The sequence below is a fragment of the Anser cygnoides genome, chromosome 16 (assembly GCF_040182565.1).
Source record: "Anser cygnoides isolate HZ-2024a breed goose chromosome 16, Taihu_goose_T2T_genome, whole genome shotgun sequence".
In the NCBI taxonomy this organism is placed as follows: domain Eukaryota; kingdom Metazoa; phylum Chordata; class Aves; order Anseriformes; family Anatidae; genus Anser; species Anser cygnoides.
The window spans coordinates 13,147,911-13,167,247 of NC_089888.1; the positions used below are offsets into that span (position 1 = coordinate 13,147,911).

Here is a 19,337-nt window from a genome sequence, read left to right on the forward strand (position 1 = left end):
GCATCCCGGTGACCGACGCCCTGCCCGCTTGGCTGCTGCGGAATGAAGGAAAAGGCGGAACGCGGCCGCCTGCCCGGGAGGACCGTTTGCCCTCTCTAACCTCACAGAGCACCTTCTGGTGGGGAGCCGGAGCTCAGCCCGAGGGCCGCGCTGCTCCCCCTTCCCCAGGACGCTCTGAGGTGGGCTGCCGGCCCCGCCGCCGCCATTTCGCGGCGCCCCCTGCCCTCAGCGCGGGGCCGGGCCCGGGGCAGCGCCGGCGGCTGCTCCCCGCCCCAGGGCGGGCCGGGCGTGAGGCGGGGAAGGGCCGCGGGGCAGCGGGGCCGCTATAAAGGCAGTGCCGGGGCGGCAGCGAGCCGCGCCATGGCCAACCTGTCGCAGTGCCTGGAGGAGGGCGCCGGGCGCTGGCCGCCGCGCCCGGCCGGGCCGGAGCCGGGGCTGTACAGCGAGGCGCAGCGGCTGGCGCTGGAGGAGCTGGTGGCGGGCGGCCCCGAGGCGCTGCGGGCCTTCCTGCGGCGGGAGCAGCTGCCGCCCTTCCTGTCGGAGCCCGAGGTGCAGGCCATCGCGCGGGGCGCCGTGCCGCCCGCCGCGGCCGAGGAGGAGCCGCCGTCGCTCGGCGCCTCGCCGGCCGCCTCCTCGCTCACCTACTTCCCCGAGCGCTCGGACGTGGAGCCGCCGGCGCTGGAGCTGGGCTGGCCGGGCTTCGCCGGCGGCGCCTTCCGCGGGCTGACGCGGGTGGAGGCGCACTTCCAGCCGGGCTGCGGGGAGAGCGGCTGCGGCTGCAAGGAGGCGGTGCGGCGGCAGATCCGCTCCGCGCGGCAGGTGGGTGCGCGGGGCCCCGCGGAGGCCCCCCCACGCTGCCTCGCTAGGAGAAAAAGCACGATAAATCGCCCCGTCAGGGGGTGCCCCGAAGGCACGCACGCCCGAGCCCCGGCACTCAGGCGGTGGGAGGGCAGCGGGCACCGGGGCGAGCTGTGAGGGAGGTGTGAGGAGCGCGGGCAGGGCGCCGGGGCTTTGCTCGGCGTGTCACGGGAATCTGAACCGTAAGCTGCAGGGGAAGCTCAGATCTATCTTAAAAAGGTGCAATGAGCAGCCACGGTTGGACGCAGGTGAGGTTTTTTTTACCTATTTGGCTTCCTATTTGAAAAGTTTGAAAGATTTCGACCTATTTATGTTTTGGAAATAAGCTCATCTTTTAAAAAATTTTTAGAGTGTTTTTAACAACAAGGGGACCGTCCTCAGGAGAAGAGCTCTTGTCGAGGAATCAGAGACCAAATTTGTCTTACCCAGACCCCTGTTTTGGCATCTGGGAGGATTAAGAAAATCCCGAAGCAGCACGTTTATTTTCCGCTGGTCTGATTGGTGTGAGATCTTGTCACCCCTAGACAGCCCCCGGCGAGCTCAGTGCTCCTGTCACACCAAGCAGGGTGTGTAGCTGGAGGAGTGGTGTAGCTGAAGAAGACCGACAGCAAAATGTCTTTCTTTTTTGGACTTTTTTTATATGAGCTCGCTTGCTTTTTGGAGAGGTGTCAGTCTCCTGGATGCCTTGAGGTGTCTTGCAGACCACTCCAGAGGTCGGGGAAAAGGCAGAAACACTGAGATTTGTGTAATTGGATCTTGAAGGTGAAGTTAAGGAGTAAAAAAGGGGAAGGCTTTAGTACAACCTTAATGAAAAGCCATGAGCAATGCGTTACTGAACAGGTGCAGGAGCTCTCATTGTTGGCAATTAGTGATGAACTCCAATTTTTTTAAATAGGTAAGGGGTGTTTCTCCACAACAGGCTTTCAGGCTAGTTTGTGTGTACCAAATGAACCAAACCAATACAGATCCCGGCAAAAAAAGCTTCAAAGTCCACTACTGAAATCACAGTTCTAATTACTGTAAAAAAGGAAATTTTACAATGGGTTAATAAAAATCCTAACTGATATTATCTGTTATAAGTGAGTCAAGCAATGCCAAAACTGGGGCAAATAACAATGGGTTCCATCCTTGAGTTCAGTATATAATGTTTTCTTAGCTATACAGAGGCATGAATAAGTGATTGTAGTGAAGTATGTTGTATCTCCTGTACCTCGGTGTACTGTAGTCTATAATCATCTTTACCAAAATACCCTCCTCATCACATAACTTTATTCTAGTCAGTTATTTCTTCCTTTTTCTGCTATTTCTTATATGTCTCCTAAATGTTTCAGCAGTTCTGTGAACAACAGAAGAATGCATTGTACTGTAGAAGACTACCAGGTTGCATAACCACCAAGGAGAAGAAAATAGGGGGGAAAATATTTAAATTCAAAGGCAAATTCCTCACACGCCATCTCTCTTGGAATGCTGTGGAAACAGCCTAATGATTTCTTCTGAAACTTGTTGCAGATGATTGCCTTGGTTATGGATTCCTTCACAGATACCGATATTTTCAGAGACCTCTTGGAAGCTTGTAGCCAGCGGCAAGTTAAAGCATACATCCTTCTAGATCAGTCTTCATTTTCCCACTTTCTGAAAATGTGCAGAGATCTGGGAGTTGATCTTGAACAGGAAAAGGTACGCCTTGTAATGTCTCTAGGGATAGAGAGTTTGGTCCTATAATAACTGTAGTCTTTGAGCTGTTAGAAGAAATTCTTTCACCTGCTGACATAACTTAAAATGGGGTTTATGTAGCTCTAGCCCTTTCTTGTAAGATTTAACCATGCTTGCATAATAAGGTAGTTAATAGAAAAGTTGAAATCTTTACAAGAGGCTGTCACAGTTGCTCTCTGAGTACAAATATTAGTGGAGTATTCAAGAAAATGAAGGAGGAATGTCTGATTTCTAAAAGGATGACTGGAGTTGCTCAGGCTTGCTGAGCTTTCAAAGGCTGATGGAGGAGGTTCTCAAGAAGACGTGGAGTTCAGGTCCCTCTGATATTAGGCAATGTTTTTTACAATCACATTATGCACAACCAGTGTATGGGGTTGTCCCTTAGCGTGTTTTCTCTTTGCCTGCTAAAACACCACAAAATTGTTTCTGGGGGGTGAAACCTGCACTGCTGCACAGCAACCTTTGTAGTTTGTCGGTGACCACTCCTTTAAATGCAATCATTTAACTTTGAAATTCACGTAATCTTTTCATATCTTTCTTTTTAACAGTCGATGAGAATTCGAAATATCACTGGGAACATATACTACACAAGGTCAGGTGCTAAAATTGTTGGAAAAGTCCGTGAAAAGTTCATGTTAATCGATGGCATTAGAGTGACAACAGGCTCCTACAGGCAAGTGGCAATTTCATTTTTTTTTTTTTTAACTTCAGTTTTCTTTAAATGGACAAGAATAGTTACATTTCAAAACTGCTTTCCTTATTAACAGGTGGCTTGTAATATTTAGCCTTAGAACAAGGCACACTGTTAAGAGAATTTTCAGTTAATACTTTGATCTTTAATATAATTTTGAATTATCTTGAAATTTTCTCATTCTTCTTTTGCTAGTTTTACATGGACAGACGGGAAGCTGAACAGCAGTAACATTTTGATCCTGTCAGGCCCTGCAGTTGCACACTTTGACCAGGAGTTTCGGATTCTTTATGCACGGTCAAAGCCTGTCAACCTCAAAGAGTTTTCCAGCAGCAAGAAGAGTAAGGTGTTGGATCAGCTGGTCAGGATAACAGTGGCTTCCAGAGACTTAACCAGGGAAAACTTCCTGAGAATGGAGTTTTTGTATCTTAGAGCATTTGTAGGAAATCTAAAAAGGAAGCGAAACTGGCTGTATGCCTCAAGGGAGGCAGTCTATGTGTCAAATAATGCAATGCATGCTTCTCCGCCACTGACTAAGAGGAATGGCTCTCAAGTTATGAGACCGCACTGGATCGTAGAGAGATGAATTACAAGTTCACTCACAGCGAGACGCAGAACCTCGAAACCATGGACGTGGTCCGTGTCTTACATGACGTACTGTCTTACAGCATGTGTGTGTGAGCAGCTGGGAAGCCAACCTCAAACTGAGAGAAAGGGACCCTGGAGCTGTGGTTTCAGTTGAACACTTCTATAATGCTGAGCAGCAGATACTGTTATGGTATTGTCTTAGGCTGAGAAGTGCTTTAATACCAAAGACGACAAAATTCCTAGCGCCTGGAAAGCCATTAATGACTTGTAGTGTTCTGTCAGTTTTTCATTTTTCAACCTGTTCTTGAATGGTTTAAGCTAATGGGTTAGCAATGTCTTGGCTCAGTGGCTCAAACTTTATTTTCTATACCCGGATACCTTAAATATGTATATATTGCTTAAAGGGCTTCTCAAGATGAGTATCAGGACTGCTGTACATTTCTGAAATCACTCTAAGCTTGGTCTTGTGTTCCACAAACCGTTTCATGACAGAACTGAAGTAGCCATAATCTAGAAACTAGATAATTACCAGTCCTAGTTCTCAAATGTTACGTCTTCTTTACATGAAGCTGCGCAGCTGGCAGAACAAGTTAATACATCAGGCCATCATGGTTTTCTTATGACTGAATTTCAAATTACCTTTTCTTTTTGGTAATAAGAATACTTGTTGACCATTACAAAAAATGTATTTTAAATGCCTGCAATCAAGGTAATGTTACTGAGAACCTACTAATATTTGTAGCAAAGCCAAATAATACATTTTTTTTGGCATTATGTACCTATTGCTGCTGCTACTGCTGCCTGCTCTTACGGGGGAAAAGCTGATTAGATCTGAAATCTGGGAAGATGCTGCTACTTCTAAAAAGCCTTACTTCCACTTGACAGGTAATAATGTGGAAGTCAGAAGCATTTAATTTTAAAGTTTCATGCCAGCTCAATTTTTTAAAAATCCATTGCTTTCTGCAGAAGAAAAATAAATGAATAAAGCACCCTCCCAAACTGTTGTACTTAGATGCACTGACGTTCCACCAGCCTTCCCGTGCAGAAACTCCTGGTAACCCAACCGTGGTAGCCATGTCTCAAGATGTTCTTGGGGCTCTGCTGCTGCAGAAATCTTGGGTGTATTCTTGCCTAAGTGGATTCTTGTGGATTCTGGGCCTCAAAGGGGAATCTATAAACTTAGCTAGGGAATGTTGTATGGGTCTATGCTAAATGCCAGTAGGACAATATTAAATTGAACATGCGAGTGTACAGAAATAGTCTTTACTGACAATGCAATAACATACTGATTAGGATACAACTACTGTGTGTCCTTCTATGCTTACAAACACGGAAATGTAATAGTTCTGACTCCTAATTTGTAAATGTTCAATAGTTTATAGATTAATAGTCTTAAGTTTTATCCTGATGTAAAAAAAGTTTTAAATATATATTTTTATTCTTAACTATATTTTCTGTAAAGGCAAAATGATAATTTTGTACTCTATGCAAAATGTTGTTTGTGCAGTATTACTTTCACAGCGATGATTGTCTGTATATCTGTTTTCTCAAATACAACTTTTTAACTTTGTTGTTCATCTCATTATTTTAATAGGGCACTATTTCCACAAAGTAGGGCTTTTTTCTCAGCAGTTGTTAATATATTGATGGTACAAACTTCTGTGGTAACAATTGTATTTACTTTTGATAGTGTTCTTTTTTTTTTTTCATCTGACAATTCCACTGAAATAAGTAGCTAGAATTTTAAGAATGTCTTTTAATTATAACTGAATGATGGTTTTATCAGGGGCTTATCCAGAGACATAGCAGGAGTTACTGGGGAAGTACAGCGTTACAAAGTGCACTCTGCTTTTGTCACTGCAGATGCACTGCTTGTGTGTTATTTATGGAGAATGATTAGGAATATAAAATGTGGTTAATTTTTTCCTTAAGTGTGAATTTTTGACAGCATTACTTATTGGAAACTTACTTTTTTTTTTTAAACTCCCTCTTATACTTAAATAATTCAAACTCTAGATTAAATTTGATTCAGTAATAATTCTAGTTGGTTGTAATAACTCTGGCTGTAACTGTTCCTGTAATTGCTTTCAGTCCCTCAGTTGCCTGGCGGGAAGTGCAACGCCTCACGTTCGCAGTGAGGTGGCATCATTCGTGGCGGGGAGGGAAGCAATTATCAGTAGTTAATTAACGACAGCAGGACGCTTTGGAGGCTGAGATCCTTCAGCCTGTTAATTGCCGGGCTCTGCCCGATGTTACCGCAGGGGAGCAGCCGCGGCCCCGAGGCCCGCCCCGCGCTCGGCGCCTCCCCGCTCGGGCGGCGGGGCCGTGGCAATGGGCGGCGCGTCCCCGCCCCTCGCTGCCGCGTGGCCTCTCGCCTCAAGATGGCGGCGCCCGTGGGGCCCGTGAAGTTCTGGAAGCCGGGTGAGGGCGGCGGGGCCTGGGCCGGGGGCGCTCCTCGGCTTCCTCTGCTCCCCGTGGCTGCCCCTAGCCGCTGAGGGCTCCGTGCCCTCGGCCCGGAGGGACTTCTGGGCCCTGCGGGTCTGGGCTGTGTGGAAGGGGCGCTGGGGGAGCCGGGCCGTCCTGCGGCACCTCTCGGGGCGCTCCGTGGGCTGCCCGGCACCACACAGGCGGGGGCGGGCTGATGCGGGTCTGCGAGGGGCCGCAGAGGTGATGTGGGGCCGGTGCAGGGGGTGGCAGAGACAGCCTGGGGAAGGGGAGGCTCGGGGTGTGTCTCTGTACACAAACGCCGGCTGCGGGGAGCAGGGAATGCTGGAGCAGGCACTTGGTGGTGCCCAGTGACAGGGCAAGAGGCTTCTGAGCTTCTTAACTTCCCCAGGTGCACTGGGGCGTGGATAGCTATCAGAGGCATTGCTAACGGCTCTTCAGATTGGGTCAATAGGCTATGAATCTTGCTGGGCAGCTTTGAGAAGGGACTAACTGTTTTTAAACAGTGAGAGAAGCCCAAGCAAACACATCCTACAAAACAGGAGAAGCCTTCTCTTTGCTTTTAGACATTCCCAGTTGAACATGTAGCCAGAGATGGTACGTTCCTTTACCGAGATGAGGTTTAGTTTCAGGTTTGCTTAAGTAATTCAGTGTTTTTGGTTGTCAGCAGTTATATGTTAATTTGAAGCAGAAGTAAATCAAATTTCAATTACTAAGGTAGATACAGAGCTGAAGTGAGTGGCGTACCTCATAAGCTGACAAGGCTGAACGCTTATGCAGTTCATGTTAGTCAAGAGAAGTTCTGTTAAATGGCTGGCTGGCTTAAAGTCGCGAGTATACTCCTGAGATGGCTGTTGAATCTCCATCTGAGCTATTGCACAGAAGAAGAAAGGTCCCAAGACCTTGCTGTATACTTTTCCTGTGTGTTTTTTTTCCCCCGTTTATCTTCATTTAAAGTTTCATATACGTATTCGAGAAAGATATTTCATTTGAAAGAACTTTTGCTTGTTTTATTGAATGCTTTTGATTATTTTCTTAGAAAAGTTGGTCTTTTGATGCAGGCTGCTATCCATGATTCTCCTTTGTAAGGAACGTACTGATTTTGGCAGTACTGTGACGCAGCTGACAGAAGCGTGTTCTTCCTGTTCATATTACGTCATTTAGGCACAGAAGGTCCTGGTGTCAGTGTTTCAGAGGAGAGGCAGAGTCCTGCTGAGAGCAGTGGCGTAACTATCATCTACAATCCTTATGCTTCCCTTTCTATTGAACAACAAAGACAAAAGCTGCCTGTTTTTAAGGTACAGAAGTTCTTTTTGGAATACTAAATCTGTTGTGTGGTGCCTGGCTTTTATGTTTTTGTTTTGAGAAAGCAGCATAGAAACATTTTACAGCATACAGCAGTAGTTGCATTTCCTTTATGCAGGATATTTCCTGCAAAAGTTTATTACCTTAATGCAAATCTACAGGCTTTGTAGATTTAAGTTACTATATGTTGTACGTATAATGCTTGTAAATTTCAAAGTATGATTTAACTTTTGACAGTAAGTACTTTGTAAAATGAATTTACTGTGTCGTTATATAACTACTGTAATGTTAATTTATTATTTTTGTACAAATCTGTTTTTGAGATTAAAATGTCATCTTTCAGCTAAGAAATCACATACTTTATCTAGTGGAGAACTATCAAACTCTGGTGATTGTTGGGGAAACAGGATGTGGGAAATCAACGCAAATTCCACAAGTAAGTGTGCATTCAGCTTGGTAAAATCAAATGTTCCCTCAGGGAATTTTACATGAAATGTTAAAAGAGCATCCCTGAACTGCACTGTAGGAGTGGGAATTTACCAGTGCTTTTCTGTGTGTGTGAACAAAAGGAGAGAAAAATAAAGCTTAATTTTGCATAGCAGGAGCTGATATATCTGTAATACAAAGCCTTCTTTCGCTACACTGAAGGACCACACGCAACAAGATTATGCTGGTACAAATAGTAGTTACTGTGCTATATGTAGTAGGTGTCCTTATTCTGTCAGACTTAAGTTTAAAATGTTGTAGAGAATATGTTTTTGAGTAGGAAAAAAGGTGCAGGTTTCTAATGAGCTTTGCTCTTGGAGATTTTTCAAGTATATATTTCTGTATTTTCTTAAAACTTTCTCTGTTGTGACAGGAATGAAGGAAGTCCAAGAATATGCAGAAGTTAGTTCTTGGGTTATGATGAATGTCATCTGTTCCAGTGTGAGCACTGGTCTTGTGCTGCTTAGTTTTGTTTTCCTCAAAGAGGTTATAAAATAAAGAGAAAAGAAAAAAAAATCAGATTAATACTTGAGACCCAAAGAACTGCTTTAAGAATGCTTTCTGGAAGCTAATGTGCTTAGGAAGTAATATGGTAATATGTTGTTTTTAATGGTGTGATTAATAATGCACAAAATCTACAAGTGACTGATTTCCTAGGGTCATACATCATTTTGTGTCAGAACTAGGAAGAAATGTAGAGTGTGGAGAACCAACACCTTGCTGTAATCACAACCCAGGTGACTCATTTCTTGTCCTTCTTATTGGTTTGCAGTACCTAGCAGAAGCTGGCTGGACAGCTGAAGGAAGAGTTGTTGGGGTGACACAGCCTCGTCGAGTTGCTGCTGTTTCAGTGAGTTTCTCCCCAGTTTTTTCACTTTATTGTCATTATAACCTCCGATTTCTTAGCAGTTTTGCTGAAAGGCAGGAATGACAACTCTGTGAGCTCCTGAGTGAATAGACTTTTCTGCTCATCTTCCTTCCAGAATTGCTGGTGCTATATGCTGAATTCAACCAGATTAGTAGGTCTTGCCAAAATTCCAATCCCAGAATTGCAGAGGTAAAAGCTTAGAAATAAAATTGAGTTGCATCAGCAGAACTGTACAGGGAGTTAGGACTGTGCAAGGTTGAGCTGTGTTTGACTCTCAACTAGAATAACGCTTGCATAACCCCTAACTGCTCTCTGAAAGTAAAGTAGCGATGCAAATCTGTGTGCAGTAACATCGCCAGTAGAAGAAATGGGAGGTGGTGTACCTCTTTTTAGCAGTTCATACCTGATTTTTTTCTCTTTCTATAGAAAACTGAGGTGCCTTTTTGTAATCCCCATTTTGCCTTTTTTTTTTTAATTAACGGCATGAAACTGTAACTGCAGTACATCAGCATATGTCTCTTGTAAAAATGTAGAAGATTGAGCAGTTGTCTACCCGGCTGTATCATCTCATCCAGCGGTCTTTGGCTAGATCCACTGCGGTTAAGGAAACAGTCCCTAGCAGTGAGCTGCGTCTTGGGCTTTGGGCAGTCTGCCTGCAGTGTCCTTCCTTTTCCCCTTCATAGGACATTCATCTGACATTGGATGGTTCTACACAAGATGTTGCATATACTGCAATGACTTCTCCGGGCAAACTTATTTCTCTTTTCCCTTTTCTCTCTTAGCATGTTATTTTTAAGGCTAAAATAGGATTACTCAAGTAGCGCTTAGTATATAGTCACAGTAGGATTTTTCTTTAAGAATGTTGCAAACTGCCTGTGCTATATGGCAGTTGCAGGGAGATGAGAGACACTGATGGTGATTTATTACTTGAATTTAAACTGTTTTTTTTTTTTTTAATTTTAACCAGTTTGCTTACCCGCTTTCTCAGCTAGGCTATGGAGGCTGTCAGAAGTGAAGAGCAGTAGTTGCACAGACATAAAGTGTAGTTTAGAAATTCCTGAAGTTCTGCTTGCATAACTCAGGCTGACAGTTATCCTGAAGGCTTGCCTGAAAGTGAAGGAGTGTTAAGATTCCAAGTGAAAATGAATTTGTTGCCTACCAGTATGGTTTAGAATGTCATTCGAATGACTGAAGATAGCTTGCTGTTGGAATTTAAACAGAACTAATGTTTGTGTTCTGGATTTTTGTGTTTTTTGCTTTTAAATGTCTTCTGCAATTTGCTGAAATCATAATCTGATAATACATAATATTCAGTAGGATAAGTCTAAGTGATTCAAGATTTAGCTAAATGAGCTCTTGGCTTAAAACTGGCCCAGAGCTCTACTGTTCCAAAAATTGTTGTTGCTTTTAATTATTCTGCCATTTTTCTGTCTGAATTCTGCATTATGAAATGGAGAGTAGCATCTTCATGTAAAAGAAAAAAAAAGTCTGAATAAGTTCAGGGACAGATTAGCTTAACTGATGACTTTTTTCTCTGCATGCTATGTGCCTGTCCTCTTTGCATGCTGTGTTCTTAAACTGCATTCCCACAGTTGCAGGTATGGAGTCCTTCCCCAGCTTTGTGACTGGTTGAGGGGCCGCTTTTGTAGGTCTCTCAGAGTCCTTATCACAAAAAAGTACTTCTGTAGCTTTTCTAAGTGGAAGCAGTGTGAAACAGATTTAAGTTGTTCTGAAACATCTTAAAAGTATTTACCAGGTCTGTATTAGGTATGCACTGTGGTGTGAAACAGAATTCTGTATTTCATTAAGAACAAGTAGTTCTTTAGAAGCAGTAGCTCTATTCCTGTTTTAATGCCAATTCCCTGTGGACAAAACGATGACAGAGTGAAGTTTGCTGTGAGCTGTCTCTTGTTTATGCAGATCTCTTTTCTCAGGTCGCAGGCCGAGTTGCTGATGAAAGGGGTGCAGTGTTGGGTCATGAAGTTGGATATTGTATTCGCTTTGATGACTGCACGGATCCCCAGGCTACAAGAATTAAGGTGAAACAGTATGTGGTTCCTCTGGAAAGGTTAGCTGAAACTCTTAAAGTACTTTTGCAAAATTAATGAGAACCTTGTAATGCCCAGTAAAGAGAACAGGTAGCGTTCCTGGTTTCCGGGTGGGTACCCCAAGAGTGTGCTTAAATGGTTGTGGCTCTCCAGACCTTACTAGAACGTGCTGTATTCTGCTGGTCTGGCAGCCACCTTTTTAAAAGTAAAGATTTTCAAGCTAGTTGCTAGCTATTGATACAGTGCTAGTGTGACCTGATACACCACTCAAAGTCATAGTGAAAGGCTGCAGTGAATCAAAGCTCAACTATTCTCACCACCCTAAAAATAGATTTTGATTAAAAGTGCAAATAAAAGGGAAGATGAGCAGGCTAACTGAGAGTAATTTAATATGGATTAAATAGCGAGCTTTGCAGCTGTTCCTTAGCCCTCTGAGCAATATTTTGCTTTTGTAGTGTACAGACGAGAGTTTGCTTTAGTTATGTTGGAAGGGGAATGAGGGTGAATGAGAATTTAGTCTTTTAATTTTTATTTTTCTGAGACTAATAGCAGTTTGAAAGAGATAAAGATGTTTATTCATTTTTGATGATGATGATTCATCATTTGGGGTTGGAAATTTGGAGATTTTTACCTTGACAACAAGTTCTTGCCCAATTCAAAGTCAAAGTTGGAGTCCTCAGTCAAACTCTGCTTGATGGCAATGTGAAGCTGATTTGTTTCCACTGGCTAGTAAGAAGAAATTACTAAATTAACATGTTGTATTTTTTTGGAATGTTAAGGCTTGTGTTCTGGTCATATGCCTGATTGCTGTTAAGTAGTTTGCTTTGAGAGAGTCAAAACTGGACTGACATGGAGAATGTTATCTGTAGAGGAGATTGTCATGTTACAGACGAGTGTGAAGAAACTTCTGTTGCAGCGTTCCATTGCTTCCAGTCCATTATATTTTCATTGTGAAAACAACTCACTTTCAACAGTTCAATACTGATTCAATACCAATCTCTCTGCTTATCTCCAGATAATACTCAGAAATAGATTTGGCTTCTGTAGCTGGAAGTAATTCAGCTTAATAGATCACTAGAAAATGAAAGACAAGTAAAACTTCAGGCAAAAAAACATTCATATTAAAAAATCACATGGGTAATTAGGACTATCTGTTAGGGTGTGTGTTGTTCATTTGTTTGTTTTTTTTAACATTTTTCTTTGCATTCACTTTTAGTTCCTAACTGATGGTATGCTGGTGAGGGAGATGATGGCTGATCCTCTATTAACAAGATACAGGTAAGGAAACATTGAATGATGCTTGCTGAAGTATGACTTGTTAGACAGTTGTTTTTTTGTTTTTTTTTTTTCCTAGGCTGAGGTATGATAAGTTAAATGAAAAGATGTGAAAATTATTCAGGAGATCGAATTCTTTATGTTGTAAAGACTGTTAGAAAATCAACTGATCATCGCAATGCCAAACCCAGCAGGATTTGGTGCTGCGATTTTTGGAACAAAACATAAATGTACCTTGTGGAGTCTGAATTGATTCATACACTAGTTTTAAACTGTTTTTTTTCTTTCTTATGCTAATAATAATTAATAAAACAAACAAAAAACCACAGGCTTATTCTAAAAAAACCTATGCAGTATAGTGAAGATAAACCTTGCTTCTTCCACCCCTTTCTGAAAAAACCAGCCGGAATAAAGAACATTGTGTATGTACCACATGCATTAGCTACTTTTTCCCTCCCATTTTGCTTCTGTTCTCTTTTTTTAATCTCCTCAGTTTTCTAGGAGGCTGTAAACACTAATAAGCCAGAAACAAATTTCAAACAATGGTATTTCATAGAACACAGGAAGATAGAGATTCTAGTGTTAATCTAACCGTTTCTAAAATCTTATCTTTCTGCTTTATTCACAGTGTTCTCATGCTGGATGAAGCCCATGAAAGGACTCTCTATACAGATATTGCCATTGGCCTACTAAAAAAGGTTATTTTTTTTAGTGTCCTCTAACCTTTCTCATTGCAATTGCTTTCGCTAGACCTCTGGTCTTGATGGCTGATTAGTGGACCCATTTGAGAGAGGGAGATTTCTAGTTCCTCATTTATCTTACAGCCTGTTGTACATGATACATCTGACACTCGGGTTGCTCTGTTTCCTCCCTGTAAGGCTGGCTTTTCTCTTTATGTGGTAATAGCAAAAAGACAATCTTGGTTCTGCTGATGATGATCGTGTGAAGTAATCTCACAGGGAGCTGCTGACTTTGAATCTACTAAGGATCTGACTACCACCAGAAATTAAGAGTAAACTGTGATTACAGACTGAATACCCCCAGTTGTTTTTTACTCTTAATTATATAAAGCTCCACACGCAGTTCTCTTGTTGATGCTCTAAAACTTGCTTCTAGCCTTATACCTCAGAAAATAATTTTTACTCTGGATGTTTTTGCTCTCTTTGATACTAGATTCAAAAGAAGCGTGGGGATCTTCGACTGATTGTGGCTTCAGCCACCTTGGATGCAGAGGTATCTCTCTCAAATTTTGTTTGTAATGAAGTGACCTGAAGTGGCAGCTCCACCTCTGTTTATATACAGCTGGCCTTCTGTGCTGCTTTCTTCTTGTGAAGTATTGCTTCTGTTTGAGTGGTGAAGGGGGGAAGGAATGCAGGAAAAAAAATCTGCTACAGTTAGGTTGCTGTATTTGCTTTACGTATTACATTACCAAATTTCTTTGGAAGTAAGTTTAAATATAAATCTGTTTTTCATATATTCATGGCTTTTTTCATCTTAGTGGCATTGTTGTATAAAAAGATGTTCTTTTGGCTTAATCTAATCTAGTAAGAGACATAGGTTTAGTTCTGTTTTACTGATAGCAATAATTTGATACAACCATAGACCATTAAAAGTAAGTGACAGACAAGGAGGTTTTATTTCAGTGAGAAATAAACTCTGTGATTGACTTGCAGCCTCTGGGAATTTATCTAACTTACTAAAAATGTCATAGTTTAACTTTGAGTAAGAACAGAAAATTTCTCCTAGATCAGAGCAGCAGTTTATCCAGCACAGTGATCTGTCTGGTGCAGCAGCTGCAGCACTGAGAAATGCTATTTAGGGAGATCCCGTCCGTTTGCTGTGGGTCCATTTTTTTTGAGCTGCCTCAGCATCCACAATGGTTATAATAGGGTTTTTAGACAGTACATTCCTGCTGTTTCCTTCTAGCATTTGTTTGTGGACCTGCCATTTGTTAATTTGTTTTTGAATCTGCTTGTTGAATCTGTAAGTCTCCGTGACCTCATGTGAGAGCAATTTCCAGAAGTTTGCCGCCTACTATTTAATGAGATGCTCTTTTAAATATGCTAGGTTGATCAAGTGCCTCCTAGTTCAAGTAGTATGGGATTTTTCAAACAAAAAGAAGTTTCCTCTCACCTTTGATTTTGTAAACCTCAGCTGTGTGCCTTCTGTTCCCCAGGCAGAGTCCCAGCCTTTTCAGCCTCTCCTCGTAAGACAGCTACTCTGTCTCCTTTATCGTGTTCATTGCTTTTCTCTGTACTTCTCTGAACTCCACTATATCTTTCATGAGCTGTGGTGGTGAGAGCTGCATCTAGCACTGATGTAGGTGTACTGAGACTTCCTTTAGTGACAAATAACATATGCAATAAACAGCGATAATATGCTGTGCTTTGGTAGTACTTACAATACTGTGTATTCTATACGTTACATTAGAGAACATGACAATAGTCTGCCTTTGCAGTGAATGTAAAGTACTAGTAATTTAACTCATACTAACTAGTGACTGTATATACATTTGTTTAAATACAGAGTTTGTGGTATCTCTTTGATTTGAGATGGATTATTTGTGTTCTTGCTGTTCACTCGTTACTTATTTAAATATTTACATGGTGATAAACTTAAAATTTATGGAAGTGTCTCACAACACAAGTCCCAAACTTACATAAATCAGCTTAACTCTGCTTTTACAAAGTGAGATGTTGGTTTTCAGTAGAAACTGTAAAACTTACTTATCCAAAAAATATAGGTGAGAATGTGCAAGCCTCACTCAAACTTGTAAGAACAATAATTTCTATGTTTTACTTAGCTTCGGTAGATCCAGAAAAAAGATTATACATCTACTTTTTCCAGTGCCTGAATCCCAACCAGAATATAAGGCAACAAAATAATTTTTTTTATTTAGTACTTTATCAAAAGACTGTCGAATTTGTGAAGAACGTGTATTCAAGTAATAGTATTTTGACTTCTTATTGTCTTCAGGTTTTTCCCTCACTTCTTTGAATTTATCAAACTGAAAGCGTTTGTCTTTATTTTAATGTAGAAATTCAGGGATTTCTTTAATCAAAATGACACCGGTGACCCCAGCAAAGATACCAGTGTGATCCTTACTGTGGAGGGGAGGACGTTTCCAGTGGACATCTTTTACTTACAGAGGTGTGTTTCTCTTTGATCTTCTCAGTGATGATTAGGAGAGTGTCTGACCGTGGTGTCATTTTGCCTAAGTTAAAAGTCAGAAACACAAACCAGCAGTAAGGAGGTGTAACATTTGATTTGGCAAACAGAGCTGTTCTTTCAAAATATTTTCATAGCCTTCATACCAAGAAATTAAGGATATAAGTGTAGTGTTGTTTTCAGATTGAATGAATCTTCTGGTTTTGTGAAGAGCAGGAACATAAGTACAAAAGTGATGAAACAGTGAAAGCTGTGGACAAATTGAAGGGTCTTTTCTTCATCCATCAGTTTCATTTTGCAATAAATGCATATAGCCTCTCAAAAGCCCCCGAAGTGGAAATCGTTAAAACAGAATTCTCAAAAGAACTTTCTAACTTGCGTACATGAATTCACATTTGTACAACCAGCTCTGGTCATGTCAGTTCACTCTGGGGAGATGCCACAGTTCTCGGATGTGTTTGGGAACATGTCTAATAAACGGTAAATTGATCATATGAAAAATATGGTAATAGCATGTGTAAATCCTTATGGTTATATTTCTTTTCTTAGAGCAGGCCCGTGGTCGTAGCTGAGTTATACATTTGAAGTAAACACTTGCATATTTGCTTGGAAAAACAGCATTAAAAAAAGCACTTGAAATGATGGGACATTGCTTACAGCAGCAGAACACATGTAGAAAGACATTTTTTTTTTTTTAAACTTTTTTTAAACTGACACATTGGTGTCAAGGAAACAAATGAATTGTCGAAGGCTGATTCCAAAGAACTCATCCTGAATTAAATGTTGTGCATGTGATGTGCAGTGTCCAAAAGCTAGCTTTTTATTCTACTCTTACATAAGTGAGGCGTCTGTATTTACTTTTCTACTAACATCTCTGCTATTTTTTCTCCCCACAGTCCTGTTCCAGACTACGTAAAATCAACTGTGGAAACTGCAATGAAAATTCACCAGATGGAGAATGATGGTGATATACTGGCATTTTTAACTGGCCAGGTATAGACAAAAGCAATTTTTTTTTGCTTTACAGTGCTGTATTATTGGGTTTGCGAAGTCTCTCCATCTTTCCCTAGCTGTGCTTACTTTACAGTCGTTAAGGATGATGAACCTTTCTGGGTCAATGGGAGCAGAATTAGGCCAGTCCCAAGGACTTTCAGAAAATGTAATTAGGTCTGAATTTATCAGAGCTAGTAATGGATAATGTTTTCCCTTGTTTAATGCTGTATGGTTATGGCTTTGTTGATACACGGAACAGCTTGTTTCGTGGTGCTAGTCACACCTACAAAGTTGTTAAAATTGACAGTGAATGATCATTAATAGGGCAAATGGAATTTTCATTTTTTAGGCTTGAAATCTGAAGTCTATGACAGAAAAACAAATTGCTATGAGGTCTGCTAGTCTCTTTTGCTCTGTTTGTGCCCGTCAGCTCACTTTGCAGCCCAGAAGAGTGAATGGGAGGTGGCTTATCGTTCTTCCAGTACAGAGCAAGCTACCTTGAATAGCTTCACTAGCATCTTGCATGTTTCTACAAGAAAGTTTTCATCCCCGTTATTGATTCAACTTTGAAAAAGTGAATTTAATATATGATAAGGCAAAGTCTAAACATTTTGTTGTCTGTATTTTTTGAGTGAGATGCCACAGCTGATCTCTGAATGTAATCTCTGAGAACATGTGAGGATAGGTGTTAATGCTGGTACTGTGTCATACCTCATCAAGATCCACAGCGCAGTCAAAATATGGCTTCTCATTTTGCTCTCTCACGCGTTGAGATGCACAGAAAAACAGGCCTGCTTCCTCCTTATTGAGCTTTGTTCAGTCCTTCCTTTGCGATTTTTCTCATGTATTTGTGAAGGAACACTGTTTCGAATAAATGGATATAAATATTTTATATAAATATATATTTCATATAAATGGCAATTAATATGAGAATATTTAAAAATTGAGGGAGCTATTCATGTGGTCCTGGATTTTGAACAACTAAAACTATATTAGGATTATTTTTGTGGTTTTTTTTGTACAGGTGATAGCTGTATGATACTGAAGTGAAAATTCCCACATGCCCTTTTTTGTCTTGCTGTGGTTCTAGGAGGAAGTGGAGACTGTTGTTTCAATGCTTATAGAACAGGCTCGGGCCCTTTCTCGTACTGGAATGAAAAGACACCTCCGTGTTCTCCCCATGTATGCTGGGCTGCCTTATCCGGAGCAAATGAAGGTGTTTGAGAGAGTTTCTCGCAATGTCAGGAAGGTACGGTTGTAATTTATGTCTTCATTTCTACCACCCAGAAGGGTGTCTGTGTTTCACAGGTACCATATATAACGTTCACATCACAAGACTATTGTGAACTTCTATGGATGAAGATTTTTTGCATCTCCTGATAGTGCCTGTCATTTTCACAATGCGAACCGTAATCATGTTCTCTGGCTTCCCTTTTCATCTTCCATTGTTCCTAGATAAGTTAGCTCTAGCTCTCCTGTCTACTTCAAATCCTCAGTTTTTAAGAGCTGTTTTACATGCCATGTGTGTCTGTATCCACTTGCAGCTTTTGCTTATATCCAGTTGCAGCTTCTTACACCCTGAAGTCTTCTGCTTTCACCTGTTTTCTTTCCTTTCTGTGGACTGTCTATGTCTATTTTCTATTAGTAAAGGAAAAACTAATGACAGTGGGTAAATGCTCTATTTTCACTTAAGAAACAAGTTAAGACTTGCTTGGCTTACATAGAAAATGCTTTGTTTTGACTTCTGAAAGTCTTGTTTGGATGTTTAAACATCACAGAACTGTCATCCAATTGGTCGCAATTATTAGTGCTTAGGCAGAGCCTGTGTTGGGGCTGAGATAAGCTGACAATTACACAGGGATGAGTTGTTATACTTCTTGTGCCTTCTGGAGTCTAATGAGTTAAACTGTTCATCTGATGTTGGAAAACATTGAGTGATAAATACTTATTTTGTCTTCAGGATATGTCAATTAATTGCCAAGACTTACTTTTTTTTTTATTTTCAGGTGAAATAAGGATTAAAATTCCCCCTGTCAGCAGGGAGCAATTATTTTTTAATATTTTAGGACATCTCTGCAGGAATACTGAACATGGAACAATGAATCAACTCTGCCCCCCTCTTATCTCCTGCCCTGCATGAGTGTTACAAGTAACAGCTCACTATAACTGAGAAGCAGAGAGAAGATATTCTAGTTCACTACATAATAACATTCAATTTACAGTCAGATAATGGTTTTCTTTGTAAACGCAGCCAAGTTCTACTGCTTTTATGAAGGGAGAATAAATCTGAATAAGAAATTAATTGTGGAACTGTAAAACACTGGACTTACTTCAAGTTGACAGCTATTTCTGCTGCGTCTGCTGTATCTTTTTTAACTGCAGTGTGTGTTGATTGAAACTGTTGTATTTGAGATCTTTCAATCTCAAATGGAGGCTTGTACTTCAGTCCTGGTGCACTGATGGTAGCTTGACAGTGTAATGGAAATTGGGGCATTTCACGGTATCCTCCTTGTGTTCATATCTGCAGGTGATAGTAGCCACCAACGTTGCTGAGACTTCTATCACAATTCATGGAATTACATTTGTAATTGATTGTGGTTTTGTGAAGCTTCGGGCTTATAATCCAAAAACAGCCATTGAATGCCTCGTGGTGGTACCAGTGTCCAAAGCGTCAGCTAATCAGAGAGCAGGGCGTGCCGGCCGGAACCGCTCTGGAAAATGTTACAGACTTTATACAGGTCAGTAATTTGTGTAGGGAAGATGAGTCTGCTGGTATGACTTGCATTTTGTTTTAGCATTAGCTAAAGGGGAACAAAACTGCATTTTCTTCTTTCAGCAAGAGATAGAAATTTCCCTTGATTATTCCTTTGGCATATTTAAAAGCACATTGTTTGTACGG

At 41.3% G+C, this 19,337-nt stretch overlaps 2 protein-coding genes across 3 annotated transcripts in view; both read left to right on the top strand.

Annotated features, from left to right (window-relative positions):
• The first annotated feature begins 282 nt into the window (after positions 1-282).
• On the top strand, positions 283-5,420 carry LOC106043492 (protein FAM83D-A-like). Its single transcript, XM_048049116.2, has 4 exons — positions 283-819; positions 2,368-2,535; positions 3,120-3,244; positions 3,458-5,420. The coding sequence occupies exons 1-4, from the start codon at positions 361-363 to the stop codon at positions 3,846-3,848; spliced, it is 1,143 nt and encodes a 380-aa protein (XP_047905073.2). The 5' UTR covers positions 283-360; the 3' UTR covers positions 3,849-5,420.
• Positions 5,421-6,131: 711 nt separating this feature from the next.
• Positions 6,132-19,337, top strand: part of DHX35 (DEAH-box helicase 35) — a 31,224-nt gene continuing 18,018 nt past the window's right edge. For both annotated transcript variants that reach the window (XM_048049092.2, XM_048049093.2), the window contains exons 1-12: positions 6,132-6,271; positions 7,460-7,593; positions 7,944-8,036; positions 8,859-8,936; positions 10,889-10,993; positions 12,219-12,280; positions 12,906-12,975; positions 13,451-13,510; positions 15,315-15,427; positions 16,342-16,438; positions 17,529-17,687; positions 18,966-19,176. In XM_048049092.2, the coding sequence (XP_047905049.2) occupies positions 6,232-6,271; positions 7,460-7,593; positions 7,944-8,036; positions 8,859-8,936; positions 10,889-10,993; positions 12,219-12,280; positions 12,906-12,975; positions 13,451-13,510; positions 15,315-15,427; positions 16,342-16,438; positions 17,529-17,687; positions 18,966-19,176 (1,222 nt within the window). In that variant the 5' untranslated portion in view covers positions 6,132-6,231. The remainder of the gene's footprint in view (positions 6,272-7,459; positions 7,594-7,943; positions 8,037-8,858; positions 8,937-10,888; positions 10,994-12,218; positions 12,281-12,905; positions 12,976-13,450; positions 13,511-15,314; positions 15,428-16,341; positions 16,439-17,528; positions 17,688-18,965; positions 19,177-19,337) is intronic.